The 20230-nt window shown below is 50.6% G+C and overlaps 1 protein-coding gene across 7 annotated transcripts in view; it reads left to right on the top strand.

Moving 5' to 3' along the window:
- The window catches only part of SCARB1 (scavenger receptor class B member 1), a 79174-nt gene that overhangs the window by 36813 nt on the left and 22131 nt on the right, over positions 1-20230 (top strand). For 5 of the 7 annotated variants that reach the window (XM_065890590.1, XM_065890592.1, XM_065890594.1 and 2 more), the window contains exons 2-7: positions 5856-6013; positions 8611-8752; positions 12139-12342; positions 14716-14811; positions 16562-16677; positions 18632-18798. In XM_065890590.1, the coding sequence (XP_065746662.1) occupies positions 5856-6013; positions 8611-8752; positions 12139-12342; positions 14716-14811; positions 16562-16677; positions 18632-18798 (883 nt within the window). The remainder of the gene's footprint in view (positions 1-5855; positions 6014-8610; positions 8753-12138; positions 12343-14715; positions 14812-16561; positions 16678-18631; positions 18799-20230) is intronic. The other 2 variants (XM_065890593.1, XM_065890595.1) reach the window with 2 other exon arrangements.

Genomic DNA, 20230 nt, shown 5'->3' with positions numbered 1-20230 from the left:
ATACACCTGTGAAACCATCACCATGATCTGTGAAACCATCACCACGAGTTTGGAGAGAAGCATACACCTGTGAAACCATCACCAAGTGTACACCTGTGACACCATCGGCACGATCAAGATGTCCATCACCTCCGAAAGTTTCCTCCCAACCTCTTTATTTATGTTTGTTATTATTGGTGGTAGTAGTAACAGTAGTTATGCATGATGAATAAGAGTTAGCAATACTGCATTGTATATTTAAATATTTGCTAAGAGGGTAGATCTCATGTTATATATTTTTACTACCGAGTCCAAGCTCGCTCTGCTTGCCGCACGACAGGCCAATAAATTGGAGACGAGGTGTTGGGGCAGGGAATACGAATTTTTTTTTAAAACATTTTTATTGGAGTATAATTGCTTTAAATGTTGTGTTAGTTTCTGCTGTATAACAGGGTGAATCAGCTATATGTGTACGTACATCCCCATATCCCCTCTCTCTTGCGTCGCCTTCCTTCCCACCCTCCCTATCCCATCCCCTAGGTGGTCACAAAGCACCGAGCTGATCTCCCTGTGCTATGAGGCTGCTTCCCACTAGCTATCTGTTTTGCATTTGGTAGTGTATATATGTCCATGCTACTGTCTCACTTCGTCCCAGCTTACCCTTCCCCCTCCCCGTGTCCTCGAGTCCATTGTCTATACGACTATTCATTCGTAAAGCCAGCAGACGGAGAAGACAGCCGACTAATGTCTCAAAGTAACCATCTTACAGGGTTTGGATGCCAGTTTCTTTTCTAGCACAGAGAGGGGGAGGAGATGAGGAAGACAGTACAAAGGCCATGAGTTTTGCGAATATCCCCTGGAATGGCCAGCCTCGGGGAGGGGATGTATTCATTTCTTCTTTCTTGCAGCCGTGCACAGGTGGATAGGGTCCGGATGCTTCCCTGAACAAAGGCATTTGGTTTAACATTCAGGTAGAGGGACAGGGTTCCCCGAGGCAGGCGGTTCTGTATAGTCCTTTAAGTGAACAAAAGCAGCGGCAAGCAAAGGTTAAAGTGAAAGAAACAGGTCCAACATGGAGTCAGATTTGGCTCTTCCCTGTTACATTTTATCCCAAAGACGTCAAAAGAAGGAAACTGGACTGATGTCGCTTTTCTCCTGGCCGAGTGCGCTGACTGAAGCCAGGACAGGCGGGCCCCCTACCTACTAGCCCCGGGTGTATCTGTTCTGTGGATGGGGGATGGAGAGAGGGCGTGATGGCACTGCCCCTCTGTCGCTCCTCCCTGTGGGCCTGTCTTTGTTGCTTTGGGTTAAAGATTTCCACCCTGCATGACTAACAACCCCCCACACACACCTGCAACCCCATGAGCAGCCTCCAGGCTGACGTTTGAATTCCACTCTCCAAGTCTGTGGCTGGTGGGAGGGAGCGGTGGGGGGGAGGGGAGGGGGGAGGGGGGGAATGGCCTCTGGGGTGGGACCTGCTGTGGGCCAGTGGGGAAGGGGAGAGCTACCCAGCCTCACGGGCCCCAGTCCCACCCCCGCCGTAGCACGGAGAGGTCACCCCCTCTGGGCGATGGTGCAGGTGAGGTGCTCCAGCAGGCGTGGCAAAGGGGCATCCCGGCGGTCCAGCCGTGGCCTTAAGATGTGTGATCTGCCTCCCGGGTGTGTTTTTTTTTTTTTTTAAATGTGATGGAACTGCACATTTTTTTTTAATTTTTAGTTTTTAATTTATTTTAATTTTTTGGCTGTGTTGGGTCTTCGTTCCTGTGCAAGGGTTTTCTCTAGTTGCGGGGTGTGGGGGCCACTCTTCATCGCGGTGCACGGGCCTCTCACTATCCCAGCCTCTCTTGTTGAGGAGCACAGGCTCCAGACACGCAGGCTCAGTAGTTGTGCCTCACGGGCTTAGTTGCTCCGCGGCATGTGGGATCTTCCCAGACCAGGGCTCGAACCCATGTCCTGCGTTGGCAGGCGGACTCTCAACCACTGCGCCACCAGGGAAGCCCCCAGGTGTGTTTGATTTTGAAAAATAAGTTGCTGCCATTGAAACAATTGGGAGATGCCATAGAAACATCTGGATTTCTGACAGCTCACAAAACATGGGAGGAGCTGGAAAAACCCAAGCCCCGGGGACCTCAGGGGCCCGGAGGGAAGTTGCAACTGCTGTCTTTGTTTTTTGGGGGGGTGACCCCTTCCGTTCACCATGTCCTCCCCCACCTCCGTGCTCACCCGAATTGCCCTCTCGGTTGTATGTGTCAGGACTGAGCTGGGGACGGGCCCTCCCTACAGCTGTGCATGGGGCTGCCACTCCGTCCCTCCTCCCCTCTCCTGGCCGCCCCGGGATGTGCCCTCATTGGGCTCCGCAGCTCCAGAGCTGGGGGCTGGGAGGCCCGGATGCTGGCTTCCCCCTCCCTGCATTAAACTTGGGAGAGGCGCGCTCAGGGCCGGCCCCCACCAGGGTCTTGTGGTCTTTTCCCTCGCACTGAAGAGGTCAGCTGTCACCTGCCACAGTGGACCCTCCTGCACCCCGCACCGAACTCCCTCACTTACGTCTTCATTAAAACTGACAAAGGGGGCTTCCCTGGTGGCGCAGTGGTTGAGAGTCCGCCTGCCAATGCAGGGGACGCAGGTTCGTGCCCAGGTCCAGGAGGATCCCACATGCCGCGGAGCGGCTGGGCCCGTGAGCCATGACTGCTGAGCCTGTGCTTCCGGAGCCTGTGCTCCACAACGGGAGAGGCCACTGCAGTGAGAGGCCCGCGTACAGCAAAAAAAAAAAAAAAAAAAAAAAAAAAAACTGACAAAGGAAGCCAATAATAATAATAGTAATAATAATAATAATAATAGTAATAATAATGATAATAATAATAATAATAATAGTGGCTGCCTCGAAGGATCGTGGTGCTAGTCAGGGAAGTGACAATGCAGTGAAGAGTCTAGATCAAGCACCTGACACACAGGACCGCTTGGGAAATGCTCGTGTTTTTTTTTTTTTTTTTTAGTTTTATATTGGAGTATAGTTGATTTACACTGTTGTGTTAGTTTCAGGTGTACAACTAAGTGATTTATATATAGTAGTGTCTATATGTTAATCCCAACCTCCTAATTTCCCTTTGGTAACCGTAAATTTGTTTTCTGTGTCTGTGAGTCTGTTTCTGTTTTGTAAATAAGTTCATTTATATCATTTTTTTTAAGATTCCACATATAAGTGATATTATATGGTATTTGTCTTTCTCTGTCTGACTTACTTCACTTAGTATGATCACCTCTAGGTCCATCCATGTTGCTGCAAATGGCATGATTTCATTTCTTTTTATGGCTGAGTAATATTCCATTGTATATATGTACCACATCTTCTTTATCCATTCATCTGTTGATGGGCATTTAGGTTGCTTCCATGACCTGGCTATTGTAAATAGTGCTGCAGTGAACACTGAGGTGCATGTATCTTTTCGAATTAGAGTTTTCTCCGGATACAGGCCCAAGGGTGGGATTGCTGGGTCATATGGTAATTCTATTTTTAGTTTTTTGAGGAACCTCCATACTGTTCTCCATAGTGGCTGCACCAATTTACATTCCCGCCAACAGTGTAGGAGGGTTCTCTTTTCTCCATACCCTCTCCAGCAGGGAAATACCCGTTTTTGTTGCTTTGTACGAACCATGTTTACTAGTCACCTTTATTTGCAGGTACTGGATGCTCGGGTTATAAAAATGATCCTTGTGACTCCTGTAGCTGGTAGGAAGACGTGTTTATCAATAAAGGATTGTTACACCTGAAGGCAAGTCTCTGATCTCCTGATATTTTCAAGAGAACCCTGAAGTCCAGATTTTATGTTAAATCTCCCAGTTTTTTGTTCTTGGCAATGAGTTCAACTTTTCTTCATTTAAATGCCACGTAGGTCAAATGAGGCACAGCTGAGGCTATAGAGTCACTGGCCCCATTGTACAGATGGCAAAACTGAGGTTCAGGGCTGACTAACTTGCCCGAAGGGCCCTCGGGTCAGGCTCCCTCCAAATCTGCTCCTTCCCAGAGCCTGCCGGTTGGGTACATGGGGCTGAGCCTGATCTCCAGCTCCAGAATTCTGCCTCCTCTGTTTGGGGACAGTAGGGGTGGCTGTCCTTGTCCTGGAAGACCACGTTCAAAGAAAGGGTGAGGGTGACGCAAGCTGCCCAGACATCTAGCTTTGCAACGTTGAGTGTCTATCTGATGGGCTGGGTCAGGCTGGGCGGGGGCAGGGTTGGGTGGCACTGGGGGGACCTCCTGTGTCACTGGGGCAGGGAGCTCAGAGCTGAAGAGCGAAGCAGGGATTAGAGGCCAGTGTATCGGAAAGACTCTCCAAGTGAGCTTCAGACCTGTTATCTTCCGCCGTTTAAGGAAATCAAGTTTTGGCCAAGCTTTATAAATCTGGAGATTTATAGTTTATATAAATTTCTGCCTTGCTGGCTTTTCGTGGAAAACTGCTTCTGTTCTCATCTCCTTCCGCTCTTCCCCTCATAGACCCTGCTCTGGCCATGCTGTCCTCCTTGCTGTTACTGAATGCTCTGTCTCAGCTCCTCCCTGCCTCAGGGCCTTTGCACGGACTGTGGCTTCTTCATAGACTTACCCACCACCACCAAATACACGTGTTCCCCTCAGTGCCCTTAGTTTTTAATTTTGGTTTAGTTTTGGTCTTTTGTTTTTCCTTACATTTCACCTGCCTTACTCCTCTGTTTAAAATTGCAGCCTTCTTCCCTGTCCCTGCTGTGTTCTCACTATGCGCTGTCACCTAGCGTGCACTTTACCGTAATTATTGAAGACCTTTCCCTTACTGGAATAAGAGCCCCACGATGTTGGAGATCTGGGTCTGTCTTGTTCGCTCTCCTATCCCCAGCTCTTAGAAGAGGGCCCGACTTGTAGTAGGTGCTCAATAAATGTGTGTTGACAGACATAGAAAACAAACTTATGATCACCAAAGGGGGAAGTGGGATGGGGAGGGCTAAATTTGGAATTTGGGACTAACAGATACACAATACTATATATAAAGTAGGTAAACAAGAAGGACCTACTGTATAGCACGAGGAACTATATTCAGTATATTATAATAACCTATAATAGTAAAGAATCTGAAAAAGAATATATATATATGTAAAACTGAATATTTTGCTGTACACCTGGAACATTGTAAATCAATTATACTAAAGTGTTTTAAAAATGTGTGTTGAATGAATGAGTGAATGAATGAATGACGCATTTGGCACACAGAGCCCACTTTCCGCTGGGTGCCAAGCGCTGTGGTCAAGCAGCGGCCACCTCCTGGTCCCCCAATCAGGCTGCCGTTATGAAAACACATTTTAAAAATAACACATAAGGGCTTCCCTGGTGGCGCAGTGGTTAAGAATCCGCCTGCCAATGCAGGGGGTACGGGTTTGATCTCTGGTCCAGGAAGATCCCACATGCTGTGGAGCAACTAAGCCCGTGTGCCACAACTACTGAAGCCCACGTGCCTAGAGCCCATGCTCTGCAACAAGAGAAGCCACTGCAACGAGAAGCCCGCGCACCGCAATGAACAGTAGCCCCCGCTCGCCGCAACTAGAGAAAGCCCACGCGCAGCAACGAAGACCCAACGCAGCCCAAAATAAAATAAATAGAAAACAAAATAAATTTATAAAAAAAAAATACCACGTAAAAATAATATTACCTATTAACATTAATTATGTCAACTCCAGAGCAGCATTCCCACCTCCTCCTGCCCCCAGAGCGCCCCCTTCCAGGGAGCCCCTTCCCTGATGTGCCGTGGAGTCTGCAGCACAGGCTGGCACCGGGCAGCTGTTTTGGAGCCGGGTGGGTAGGTGGGCGGGGGCCCTGGCCCTCCTCCTCACGGACCTGTTTTTCTCATCCCCCACAGAATGTACGCATTGACCCCAGCAGCCTGTCCTTCAACATGTGGAAGGAGATCCCCGTCCCCTTCTACCTCTCTGTCTACTTTTTCGATGTCGTCAACCCCAACGAGATCCTCCAAGGCCAGAAGCCGCAGGTGCGGGAGCGCGGACCCTACGTGTACAGGTGAGGATGGAGGGGGCTGGGCTGGGACTCAGGTCATCACCCCATTTTACAGATGAGAAAACAGGCCCCTCGCAGTAGTGGGGCTTGTTCAGGGTCAATCTGCTTCTCCCAATCTGGTGCTCTAGCGCTTGAGACTTGGAGAGCAACTGCCTGGCTTTGCCACTCAGCAGCTCTCTGACCGTGGGCACAGGCCTTTCCTTCCCTGTGCCTCAGTTTCCCGCTCTGTAAAATGGGGATGACAGTACACACTGTGGGTGGTTATGAGGATTGGATAAGATGCTTAGTGGAAAGCCCAGCACAGTGCCTGGCATGTAGTAAGTGCTCAATAAACACTAGCTGTTAACATATTATTGTTACCTGAGTTCAGCTGCTCGCTGCTCAGAAGGCAAGTGTTGGGACTTCCCTGGCGGTCCAGTGGCTAAGACTCCGAGCTTCCACTGAAGGGGGCACAGTTCCCCTGGTTGGGGAACTAAGATCCTACGTGCTGTGAGGCTAAAGAGTAAAAAAAAAAAAAAAAGGCAAGTGTTGGTTGGAAAGGAAAGGTTGCTTTATTCAGGAGGCCGGCAACCTGGGGAGAAGGCGGACACATGTCCAAAAACCAGTTCCAAAGATTCTGCTTGACCATGGAAGTTTTTAAAGGGAAATCATTTGGGGAGCGGGTCAGAGCCTTCATCACCTCCCACTGTGTGCAAAACTTTCTTCTGATTGGTTGGTGGTGAGGTAACAGGGTGGTGTCCCAGGAATCTTGTGCTCGGCCTGAAGTTACCATCCTCCACCTGGGTGGGGGCCTTAGTTCCTACAGAAGAACTCCAAGATATTGTTCTGTGTATCCCTTGAGGGGGAACCAGGACCCTGCCCCAAGGTGGCACTATTGTCTCCTGACTGCTCCCCTCTTGTCTCTGCATGCCCTCCCTCCCCTGATTAGCAACTGTTTGAATCTACCCTTTGGAACTCAGGGGAGGTCAAGGAAGCTGAATGAAGCCTATTTCTTACAAACACAAAATGGGGCACATGGAAAGGATTTGTTGGGGTCCTGCTCCGTTCCATTCTGACCACTGCTGCCACAGCCTCTTCGTTTGATTGTTTTCTTTGAGAGGGTGCAGATCTCCAGTGGCTACTGGGCTCGTTGGATTGGCCCGATCAGTTTTCCAAGAGGCAGGGAGGCCTGTCGGAATACGAGGCCCGATTTCTTGTTCTGCCTGTTGTGCCCTCAGGAAACTGTGACCTTGGCTTAGCTCACCCACGAAAGGCTTCTGTGTCAGAGCTGAGTCTGGTTTGCCAAAGTTCCTATTTATTCCTTCATTCCGTAAGCGTGTATTGAGTGCCTCTGTGTGCCAAGCACTGTGCCAGTTCACTGTTTTTGTTTTGTTTTATTAAATATTTATTTATTTATTTGGCTGCGCTAGGTCTTAGTCGCGGCAGGCGGGCTCCTTAGTTGCGGCATGCATTTGGGGTCTAGTTCCTGGACCAGGGATCGAACCCAGGCCCCCTGCATTGGGGGAGCAGAGTCTTAGCCGCTGGACCCCCAGGGAAGTTCCCCCGTTCACTGTTAAAGGCAGACAAAAGCCCCTGCCTCACAGAGCTGACATTCCGATGGGGAGCGGGGAGGGAATAAACAAGTGGACAAGTAAGGTAAAACCAGGCAGCGTAAATGCTGGCGTGTTAGGAGTGAGGGGGATAGTGGGAGAGAGGAAGCCCGAGAACGGGATGGTGTCAGATGGTGAGGACCCCGGAGGCCACAGTAGGAGCTTGGTTTTATCCTGTGTGCGAAGGAGGGTGGTGGGCGAGAGGATGACGTGATCTGATTTCCCCTCTCCAAAGATTCTTCTGGATGCTCTGTGGAGAACAGTTTTCAGAACAAGGAAGGATAATGACAGCATAGCAGCAATGAAACTTGCCGCTGATTTGTAATGTTTTCAATGCATCTGACCACCATTTTAATTGCTTGGTGTGCATTAACTCACTTAATCCTCACAAGTAGGGACCTAATGAAGTAGGTTTTGTTATTACTCCCATTTATTTTATTTTATTTTTGGCCTCGCCCTGCGGCATGTGGGGTCTTAGTTCCCGACCGGGGATTGAACCCGTGCCCCCTGCAACGGAAGTGCGGAGTCTTAACCACTGGACCGGCAGGGAAGTGCCATTACTCCCATTTTATAGGTGGGAAAACTGAGGCTGGGGTAGTAAATGATGGAGACAGGATTCAAGACCCCACCCTCTGTCTTCAGAGTGCACATTCCTAACCACCGTCCTCCCTGCCTACCCCGGAGGAGCAGGGAAGCCCGGGAAGAGACTGATGAGGGACAGCGGCGGCTTGGCCAGGGGCAGGGGGCGTGTTGGGATTTGGTCACAGAGGCTTCGGTGCCGTGTCCTGCGGCGGGCGGGTGGCGGGAGGACAGATGTGGGGGAGGCGGCCAAGCGCGGTGCAGGCATCTGAGGGCCTCTGGCTCCCGGGCAGCTGACCCACCGGCTTCCTCGCCCACAGGGAGCGGGCGGGTGGCGGGAGGACAGATGTGGGGGAGGCGGCCAAGCGCGGTGCAGGCATCTGAGGGCCTCTGGCTCCCGGGCAGCTGACCCACCGGCCTCCTCGCCCACAGGGAGTTCAGACACAAAAGCAACGTCACCTTCAACGACAACGACACGGTGTCCTTCCTCGAGTACCGCAGCTTCCAGTTCCAGCCTGACAAGTCCCGCGGCCTAGAGAGCGACAGTATCGTCATGCCCAACATCCTGGTCTTGGTGAGGCGCCCCTTCTGTCTCTCTGTCTGCCCCCTGCACCGGCCAGTCCCTTGAGGGCACAGCCTGTGGCTCCTGCGGTGACATTAAGCCCAGTGGGCTTCCTGGGTGCATCCTGGGCTCTGGTTTGGGGATGTTGGCCAAAGTCATGGTCTTCCTCTTTTCAATTCTGCAAATCTAAAATCTCCAAAACGAGGTACTGGCGGGGGGCACTGAATGGGGGTCCGTGTCGTCGTCTGTGGTGTTTAGGGGGAGGTTAAGGGCAGGGCGTCCGTTCTCTGCAGGTGAGAGTAATGGTAGTAGCTGGATTTACTGCCTGCCATGAGTGTCAGGGTCCCCAAGACCACCCCCAGGTTCGCTGACTCACTAGGAGGGCTCACAGGACCCAGCAGATGTGGTCCTGCTCTTGGCTATGGTTTGGTAGAGTGGAAGGAGACAGAACAGAATCCGCAGAGCGAAGGGGCACGTGGGGTGGAGACCAGACACAGGCTTCCAGAGCCCTGTCCCAGGGGAGTCACACAGCGGACGCTTCGTTCCTTCAGCGGTGACTTGTGACAGTACAGGTGGGTGTCCTCCACCAGGAATGCCCACTAGAGACTCAGCGTCCAGGGTGTTTATTTTTTTTTTTATTTTTTATTTTTTTCAGGGTGTTTATTGAGGGCTGGTCACGTAGGTCCAGGAAAGCAGATGGTCCGTGTAAACCACATTGGTACAGTCCAGGCGCACTGAGCCCCTCTTAGTTAGCGGGTGGTGAGGGCCCTCCTAAAGCCAGGATCTCAGACTCCAGCCAAAGGCCGGCCTGGCCAGGAGGCCTTTCTAGAGAGAGCAGTCGCAGGCCTGCCGGACGAGCATCTTGCTAACACTGTGTGTTAGAACTTGTGTTTAAGGCTGTACACATGTCACCTTGTTTCCTTGTCAGCGATCCCATGGTCGTTAGGTACCATTATTTTCTCCATTTGTAGAGGAGGAGAACTGAAGAACAGAGAGGTTAGGTGACTTACCTAAGGTCACTCAGCTAGTGAGTAGCAGATTAGGGTTTTGAACCTACGAAGTTTGGGCTGTGAGTCTGCCCTCTGTGGCACGCAGACCTCCATTCAATCCTCTGTCCACCCAGTTGAAGGTCATCAGGCATTTGGTCTGGGCCTGGCCCAGGGCTGGGCTCAGGATCAGACGTAAAGGCACCTGGTAAGTCCGTTGGGTGGACAGAACAGAAGCTCAGAAAATGCAGCCCAAAGCCTTGCAGCTGCCCCCCTCAGAGATACACATGTTTTGGCAGTGAAGTCATTTTCTCCCACCGAGCCGGTTGGCAAAGACTGTGTGATAACGCCCAGGGCTTAGGAGCGTGTGTGGAAACAGATACTGTCGTTAGGCACGGAACTGGTATGAGCTGTTGGAAGGTAGTGCATAAACTGCATGTGCCTTTGACCTCAGACATTTCATAGGTAGGAATTTGTCCTCTTGACAGAATAACACATGTGGGCAAAGAGGTTTGTTCTCAAGGATATTTATTTCAGCAACGTTTTCAGAGCAAACATCTAGAAACAACCTAAACGTGTGTTATGTGGAGTTATGTTGTGATAATCTACCGTGGGCGGGCAGTGGACTAGTATAAAGCCAGCAAAAGGAGGCGGGGCTGCAGGGGGTGTCATGGAACAGTCTCTTAGTTATATCTAACTGGGGAAAAGCAAGGTGCAGAACACATGTGTGAGGCCCCTACTTCTAATATTTCTAAAGGAGAAATACTTGCACGCAGACCCACTTCCACACAAGCGCTTTTACGTGCCTAGACCAGGGTGAGCTTCTTCTGTAAAAGGCCAGATAGATATTTTAGGCTTGGATGCCTAGATGTTCTCTGTGGCAGCTGTTCAACTCTGCCAGTATAACACAAAAGCAGCCCAAGACAGAAACGTAAATGAGTGGGTGTGGCTATATTCCAATGGAACTGTTTCATGGATACGGAAATGTGAGTTTCATATAATTTTCATGTTTTTCAGAGTAGTCTTCTTTTGTTTTCCTTTCAACCATTTGAAAATATGAAAAGACATTCTTAGCTCCCGGACTGTACAAATGCAGGCCGTGGGCTGGCTTTGGCCCACGGGCCGTAGTTTGCTGACTGCTGGTGTAGATTCTCTCTGCAGGAGTACTCAAGAGCCCAGAGCAGTGGGTTGCCTTGGGGGAGAAGAATAGGAAGAGGGGGGTTAGGGGTCGGAGAGGGACTTTTGCTTTGTATCCTTTTATGATTTTTAAAAAACCATCTATTTATCACCTTTAAAAAATCATAATGTAAAGGAGACCCTTGTGAGTTCCCATGGAGTCAGACCTCTGTGTTTTAGGAAATGCTGGCTCTGTTCCCTTTTCTACAGGTGGAGATTAGCTTTTGGATGAGGTGCCTTTAAAAAATAAACCAAGTGCCAAGACAGTATCTCCAGAGGAAAGCAAAAATTAGAAAATAAATTCACCTAAATTCTAAGCACCCAGATATTGGGTAGAAGAGGTGCTTGGGGTCTTGGAGTTTGGGAGGGCGATGCTAAGGAAGTAGAGAGTCTCCATGAAGATTCTTTTGGTTACAAGGTTATAGTAAAAGGTGCTCTAAATTGGCATAAGCAAAAAGGGCATATGTGGGCTCTTGTTACTGAAAGGGCAGGAGTTGGTCTGGTTTCAGATGTGGCTTGATGCAGAGTGCAAACAAGGTTGCCTGGATCTGTGATGGTTCCATGCTCTGGCCGACCTGCCCCTCAGGGTGGCTACAGCCTTGCACACCCCACGTTCAAGGACAGCCACAGGCACTTTCCCTCTCTACCCCACAGTCCCACCCGACTGGCTCCTTGGGGCTTGTTGGCTGTGATTGGGCTACGTACACATAGAGAGGAACGTTCCTTTCTTACTGTTTTTTGAAAAAATATTTATTTATTTGGCTGCATTGGGTCCTGGTTGCAGCACGTGGGATCTTTTGTTGCGGTGCACAGGCTTCTCTCTAGTTGTGGCTCCAGAGCGCACAGGCTTAGTTGCCCTGCGGCATGTGGGATCTTAGTTCCCCAACCAGGGATCGAACCCATGTCCCCTGCATTAGAAGGCGGATTTTTAACCACTGGACCACCAGGGAAGTCCTGAGAGGAATGTTTCTGACTGGCCAGGCCTGAGCCATGTGCCTGCCTGTGGGGCTAGGGGTGGAGTTAACTCGGCCTGAACTCAAGACCACAGGTGGTCCTATTCCTGAATGATCAGGGAATGGTTCCGGATGACCCAGACGTCCCCGTGTCCGCTGCAGGGACCCTTCTAGGCCTGAACGTTTCTCTAGATGGGCTGTGCCTGGAAGCCTGGCTTGAAGTTCAGGGAGGACAGACCAGCTGTGTCTGGCCTCTAACCCGTGGTGTCCCCTGGCTCTGCAGAGTGCAGCAATGATGATGGAGAACGGGCCCATGAGCCTGAAGCTGATCATGACCTTGGCGTTCAGCACCCTTGGTGAACGTGCCTTCATGAACCGCACCGTCAGCGAGATCATGTGGGGCTATGAGGATCCCCTCATCCACCTCGTCAATAAGTACTTCCCAAACATGTTCCCCTTCAAGGGCAAGTTCGGGCTATTTGCTGAGGTAAGTGTGGCCCAGTGAGAAGTTCAGGGCCTCTGTCTTGTCCTCCACTGACACAGCCTGGGAACTGGTTACCAGCTCGCTTTTGGAGCTGGTTGGGGGCCCAGGAGCCGTGGGTTGTAAATTACGGAAAAAATCTAACTCGAACCGGCTTAAGCAAAATAGAGAATTCATTGGCTTATATAATTGAAAACTCTAGGGGTGGTTTCAGATGCAGCTTGATCCAGACGCAAATGATGTGACTGTTGCTGAAAGAAAGGGGCGTGGCTGCTGGGGAGGGAGGCAGGTCACAAATGTCAACGATAGCATTGCTCTGAGTTGCCTGCTTTTTCTTAACCTTGACCCCTGCTGACCTAGCAGGGTCAGTGATTGGGATCCTGAATCATGATCTGATGTAGAGGCAGATCCCTGACCTTGGTTCCCTCAACCGCAAATTGTAACCAGCCCTCTGAGTTGCTCCAGCTTCACCCTCCTTTGGGGGCTCCGCTGATCTGGTGTTGGGGGCAGCGGGAGGGAGAGATCGTGATTCTGTTCTGGGCACGTGATAGCTGCTCAGTACATTTTTGACTAGGATGACAGGTTCTGGGTGTGTGGGTAAGTTGGCAAGTTTAAGGTAAGTGACGTGATTCTTGTCAAAGCAAACTGTAAACTTGTAAACAAATGAAAGTTATTACCAACTGAGTAGCATGTTACAACTTATTTTTGAGTATGTACAGTGGAAATCCCAAAATAACAGTCCAGCAGTGACTGTTCAGTGTTCCTGTGGTGGTTTCACACTCTTCAGGGATCTAGAATTCTTCTACTCCTCTGCTCTGCCCTCCTGAGGGTGTGGTTTCCATACTCAAGATTACCACATGGTCCAAGATGGCTGCCAGAGCACCAGCTATCACATCCACATTCTAGGCAACAGCAGGAAGTATGAAGTGGTGGGGATTTTAGGGGCAGTCAGGGGAGTTGAGGACAAAACAGCATGTCCCAGCTGTTTCCCTCTTTAGGAGGGAGAAAACCAATTTCCACTTGCTTTCCATTGCCCAGAACTTAGTCATGTGCCACACTTAGCTGCAAGGCAATCTGGAAAATGTTACCTTTTAGCTAGTGTGTTGATGCCCTGAGTAAGGTTCGGGTTTTGTTAGGAAGGAGAAAGGGGAGAATGGACTTTGGGTAGTGACTAGCAGTCTCTGATACACTTTGTCTCTTATAACTATTGTGTTAGTATCGTTTTGGGTGAGCATTTATTAATAATAAAACAACAACAATAAGAATAATAAAGCACGTTGAGTTCTTATTATCTCTCCGACACTGTACTCAGCAGTTTTTACACATTAGCTCTTGTAATATTCTCAGTACCTCTTTGTAGAGGCTCCTGTTACTGTCCCCTTATATTGGCTGAAGTTTGGGTTCATGAAGCTCTAAATGGACGGGTGACAGAATACACAGATATTAGGAAGCCAGAGCAGGCTTTGAACTTGGACCCTGTTGGCTTAACCAGTCAGTAATCGATGTAGCTATTCGGCCACTCAACAACCCCTATTGAGTTCCTAATGGGTGCTACACCTTACATTGTGTGGCGTCCTCGGAAGGGTGCTTTCTAGATTTGACCCAGCAGTCACTCATTTCTTTGTACGCTTTGCATGTTTTTGCTCTGAATTAGAAATCTTTTTCTAAGAAATACCCTCAGAGTGCCAAAGCCTGTGCTTCCTGCCTAGAAAGTACTTGATAAACGTCAGGTCCTGTGTGCCTGTATGCTTCAGGATATGCCAGGTTTAGCAGCCCCCAGATCTCAGTGGCTTAAAACAACAAAAGTTTATCTCTTGCTTGTATGCCATGTCCAGTGCGGGTGACCAGTGGGCCTCTGCTCTTTGTTGTCACTCAGGGACCCAGGCTGAGGGAGGCTCCAGCTGGACACACACTTCCCTGGTTTCTGTAACAGCGACAGAAAGCACGGTGAAATTGCATGCACTGGCTCTCAGAGCTCCCACCTGGAAGTGACAAACCACTTCTCTCCTCATTGATCGTTTTCACTGATCAAAGAGGTCACGTGGCCATGCTTTATTTTAATTTTGGGGGAGTAATGGGGTGACCCTACTATTCACCTAGTGGGAGAACCAGACTCTCCTAGAGTCTGGGAGGGAAGGTGGGACTCTTTCTAGGACAGATGCTGTCATCAGGGGAGTGTCCCTCCTAGAAAGCCCCCAAGTCTTCCTCCTCTTGACCCCCAGGTGCTGGGGATGCAGCGGTGAACAAGAATACGAGGCCCCTGTCCTCCGGGTGAAGAGGGAGCCGCCTGTAACTAAGCGGGCTGGCTTGACTACTGGTCCCGGGTCCTTTGCCTCCATCCTGGGGCTTAAAGGTGTCATTCTCTGCCGTTGTCTGCAGCTCAACAACTCTGATTCCGGGCTCTTCACCGTGTTCACGGGGGTCAAAAACTTCAGCAGGATCCATCTCGTGGACAAGTGGAACGGGGTCAGCAAGGTGAGGGCCAGAGGCGCTGGCCGTCCTGTACAGGGGCCGGGTAGGGATGGCAGGGGCTGCCGGGGCAGGCCGCCCAGTGCACCTTCTTCCTCTTAAAACAGGGGTTTGGGATTGACATGTACACACTGCTATATATAAAATAGATAACCAACAAAGACCTACTGTATAGCACAGGAAACGCTGCTCAGTATTCTGTAATAACCTAAATGGGAAAAGAGTTTGAAAAAGAATAGATACATGTATATGTATAACTGAATCACTTTGCTGTACACCTGAAACTATCACAACGTTGTTAATCAACTATGCTCCAATTAAAAAAACAAAACAAAACAATAACAGGAGGGGGTTGCATCCGCAGGGAAGATGCTCTCAGAGTTGGGGATTTTACCTATGTTTAAGGTTCAACTAGGACTTCCCTGGCGGCCCAGTGGTTAAGACTCTGGGCTTCCACTGCAGGGGGCGCGGGTTCAATCCCTGGTCGGGGAAGTTCCACATGCCGCAAGATGCGGCTAAAAACCAAAACAAACAAACAAAAAATCCCAAAAATCTAGCTCTTTGTTCCAGGTGTGTGTGTGGGCCATAGACACTGATTATTTACGTGTATGCTGGGAACAGAACTGTTTCTTTGATGCTTCCCTTACGAGAATGCTTCAAATATTACACTGATGATATAATCATCCATTGCAGTAAAAGATTATTGAGTAAAAAAAAAAAAATTACGCTAGAAACACAGGAAGACATTCGCATGAAAAAATAAAATAATAGATATAAAGTGCACTTTGTACGACTTCACACATCCAGCCCCACTCCCACCTGAGTCACAGAAGAAACCCAGAGTTATCAGCGTTGGATATATTCTTCCTGTCTATTTGCAGCGATTTGCACGTGTGTTTTGTTTTTTTTTTTCTCCTTGGAGCAGAGTGAAATCATCCTATGTGCATAGTTTTGCAACTTGCTTTTTTTTACCTGGTGGCCTTTTGTTATCATGCACGAGAATGATTGTGCGGTGGTGGTGCTCACACCTTCCAAACGCTTATCTGGGTGATGGTGGCAAAGACCTGAGGGGGCGGGGGACAGGTTATTCCCCATCAGTGCCCAGAGTGGCAGGGTTACCATTTGCAACCATTAGTAACCGTTCTGAATGGGCGCTACTGAAATTCTCTTTGGCTTGCTTTTTCAATATAAAAGTGTACAGGGACTTCCCTGGAGGGCCGTTCGTTAGGACTCTGTGCTTCCACTGCCGGGGGCATGCTTAAAAACCTTCTCCTAGGACAGAGGGGTAGAATGTGAGAAGTCTGTTTTCTTTGTGTGCAGGTCTCACTCCCTAGAGGCAACTACTGTTTTGAGATCTGGTAGCCACCATTATTATTTTAAATATTTTGCTTACTGGGCTACCTTCTAACCTGATCTGTTCTCAGGAAGTGCGAGGTGAGGAGGTCAGTGTCCCCTGCTCACTGTGCGCCTTGGAGATGTGAGTGACGGGTCCATTTTACAGGTGAAGTAACTGAGTCCCCAGCAAAGTTGCACATTCAGGGATCCATGGTTAGGGAGTGGGGAGCTGCAGTCGACAGTGTCTCTGGGCTGTCTACACAGCCCGCTCACCTTGCACCAGGCTGTCTCTCCGAGGGGGACAGGCTTCTGTCAATGGGGTAGTGACATCCCCCAGGGCACATGGCCCGTGAAGTCACAGCTCCAAGTCAGGTCGGAAATGCCCGAGAGCATTTCTTTAAGAGGCCTTGCGTCCCCACAGGTCAACTTCTGGCATTCCGATCAGTGCAACATGATTAACGGGACTTCCGGGCAGATGTGGGCACCATTTATGACTCCTGAATCCTCGCTGGAATTCTACAGCCCCGAGGCCTGCCGGTAATTGCCCTGACGTGGGACATTCTGGGCCTCCTGGGAAATCTGCCTTGTGGCTGCTCAGAGCAGAATCAAGTGGCTTGTGGTGTGAACTTGCACGAAGCGCTCGTCTCTCTGTGTGTCCAGCGGCCTTTGGCGCCATCTTGAGTTCTCTTTGGTTGCGCCATGAAGGGCAAACGCCAATCGCTGGTGCTTTTGCAAGGCCCAGAGAGAGGCTGCTGGTGGTTGTTGGAGCTCGGTCGTGGTGGGCAGGACAAGGGCAGGATTGCAGGGGACCGTGCGATAAGGCAAGCGATGGGCCCCCTGTGCCGTTTTGCTTGGCTGCCCTAATGTCCCATTGGGTTGCTGTGACATCTGGGTGCCTCTCCTGCAGCCCCTCCAGTCTCCAGAGTAGCAGCCTCGGAGGTCAGCTTGGGGCCGAACAATGGCGGTGGCCCCGGCCAAGGGGTGAGAAGAGACAGTGGCTCCTAGAGCTCTTCTCTGGGTGCTGTCCTGTCCTCGGCTTCTCTGTTCAGGCCACTCTGGAAAGACCCTTTGCTTGGGATCTCACTGATGCGAACTCCGACCCACCTGCCTCCCCAGCAAACCCTGATGGAGCCCTGTCTGCGCGAGACACTGGGGTCCCCGCAGAGACAAGATGGGCCCCGTCTCTCTTCCCTGCGAGTCATGTTCTGGCGGGGGACTCAGGCCCACGCACCCCAGGGGAGTGTGAGAGAGCGGAGGCGCTTTTGCTGTGTGTATGTTCACTTCTTAAAATTAGGAATTTCAACCTAGAGGAAAGTTGCGAGAATGCAACTTTCTCCGCATCACCTTCCCCAATTTCCCAGTTGTTTCTCTTTGGCCCCTTCTGCTTTATCCTCATCCCACACGTCTCTCTTTCTCTCTCTCTCCTTCTGTATATTTTTCCTGGACCCTTTGAGAGTACATTGGACGCCTAAATACTTCAGTGGGTGTTTTCTAAAAATGACATTTTCTTACATAACCCCATCATGTCACCAAAATGAGGAAATTTAGCATTGACGTGATACTATTGTCTAAGCCAGCACTCTCCAATAAAAATATAATTCAAGTCCCATCTGCAGTTTAAAACTTTCTAGTGGCCGCATTAAAGAAGAGTAGCGAGAAATAGGTGAAATTAATTTTAATGATGTTTTGTTGGACCCAGGAGATCCAAAATGGTGTCATCTCACAATGTGTAAACAGATGTAAAATATTGAAGAGCTGTTTTCCATTGTTTGGGGGTATCAAGTCGTAGAAATGTGGAGTGCATTTGACACGTAGAGCTGCATCCTGACTTGGACTGGCCCTGTTTCAAGGGCTCTAAGGCCACGTGTGCTGAGTGGCCCCCGTGGACAGCACGGGTGGAGCGGTTCTGATCCACAGCCCATGTTCGAGGTTAGACGTGCCTTTGGGAAATACGGCAGGGTGAGCAGAAGAGGGAATAGGGTGTCGGCCACGTTGCTGCTGCCCACGGAGCTGACAGCCGCACCGTGACCTGAGTGAAGAACTGAGGTCTGATGTGGGGATGAGGGAGGAACGTTCCAGGCACCAGGAGTAGCAGATACAGAGGCCCTGGGGCAGGATGGAGCATGTGGGAGGGATACCACCTGTGGGGTGCAGTACAGGTAGGCAGGGGCTGGACCGTCTACAAGCTTGTGGGCCATGGTGAGGACATTAGATCTTATTCTAGGTCAGACTGGAAGCAATTGCAGTTGTAAGCGGGGTCGCGATACATTCTGTCCTTGTTTTAAAGCTCCGTCTGCTTGCGGAGAATGGATTGGCGTAGGCGGGGTAGGCAGGGAGGCCCATAAGGGAGGTCATTGCGATTCGCCAGGTGAGAGACGGCGGCTGCTGGGACCCGGGGGGTGGTCGTGCCCGTGGGGCGTGGCTCAACTCGGGCCACCCACTTCCAGCCACCTCATTCTGGGGTGTCATCCTCCATCGTTTGTCCCCGCAGGTCCATGAAGCTCATCTACAAGGAGCAGGGGGTGTTCGAAGGCATCCCCACCTTTCGCTTCGTGGCTCCCAACACCTTATTTGCCAACGGGTCCGTCTACCCGCCCAATGAGGGCTTCTGCCCGTGCCGGGAGTCTGGAATTCAGAATGTCAGTGCCTGCAGGTTCAGTATGTGTCATTCCCCACGGGAGGGCGGGAGGGTGTGGCCCGTGGTGAGGGGCTTATCTGTCTGTTTACTCCATGGCCTCCGTACTCTGGATAATCCCATTAGGCTGGAGATAAATAGGGCAGCAGAAAAGATAACCAGAAAAAAAAAATACACTTTGGGTATATCGGTTGCTGTCATAATAAATTCCCACAAACCTGGTGGCCTAGAACAGCACAAGTTTATGATCTTAAGCAGCCCCGTAGTTCAGGGGTCAGACACAGGCCTCTCCAGGCTAAGATCCAGGTGTCGGCAGGCTGCGTTCCTTTCTGGAGGTTGATGGGGACACTCCGTTTCTCTTGCCTTTCCCAGCTTCTAGAGGCCCCTAGAATCCCTCGCTCAGGTTTCACTTCCTCTGTCTGCAAATCCGGCAACATCACAAGTCTTTGATCCCACTCCGGTGGTCACATCTCTTTTTCTGAAGCTCTTCTGCTTCCCTTGTGCAGTTTTAAGCGCCCTGGAGACTCTATCAGGCCCACCTGGATAATCTAGGCCACTGCTCCCTATTTTCGGCGGATTAGCAGCCTTCATTCCTCCTGCGACCTAATTCCCTTTGTTGTGTAACCTGATTTATTCACAGGTCCCGGGGATGAGGGTGCGGACATCTCAGGGAAGGGCATCGTTCTGCCTCCCAGGTCATGATAGGTGGCTTGAGAGGGAGGCTTCGTGGGGAGGACCTTCCACCCCACCTGGGGAGGGAAGGAAGCTGGCAGCAGCCTGATGGTTCCGTGAACTCTTGTTCTGCAGTTGTGGGCTTGGATGTGGCCCCTGGCGCTAGCACACTGTCCTCTGACATCGTCAGTGTTTTCCAGCTGTGTGCCAGTCCCCGAGACGGCCCCGCCTCACATGCTCAATTTGGACACTTGGATTTCAGCTCGATTTCCCTCTCCCAACCCTCATCCAGGTCGCCAGCAAGCCCCGTGCGCCCTGCCTCCAAATTAACTCCTGCATCCTTGCTTTCTTCCATTCCCCCGCCGCCTTCTGGTCCAGGGCCCTTTAGCTGGCCCTCCTCTTGCATTGTGGCCGCCCCGTGTACCATCCGTTTCCCAGACTGTCCAGTGCGGTCACCGCTGGCCTCGTGTGGTTATTTAACTTGAAATCGGGGACTGCCCTGGCGGGCCAGTGGTTAAGACTGCGCTTCCACCGCAGGGAGCACAGGTTCAATCCCTGGTCGGGGAACTAAGATCCTGCAGGCTGCACGGTGCGGCAACCCCCCCCCCCCGCCCGCCACACACACACAAAAAAGATAAATTGAAATTGGTTTGAATGAAATCAAATTAAAAAGGCAGTGCGTTCCTTGCACCGGCCACATTTCAAATGATTCCCACCCACACGTGCCTAGTGACTGCCCTGTGGGACGTACAGTGAAAAAAGAGAACATTTTCATCATCGTAG

This window comes from Phocoena phocoena, chromosome 13 (assembly GCF_963924675.1).
Source record: "Phocoena phocoena chromosome 13, mPhoPho1.1, whole genome shotgun sequence".
Taxonomy (NCBI): domain Eukaryota; kingdom Metazoa; phylum Chordata; class Mammalia; order Artiodactyla; family Phocoenidae; genus Phocoena; species Phocoena phocoena.
This window is presented reverse-complemented; position numbering and strand designations above follow the sequence as displayed.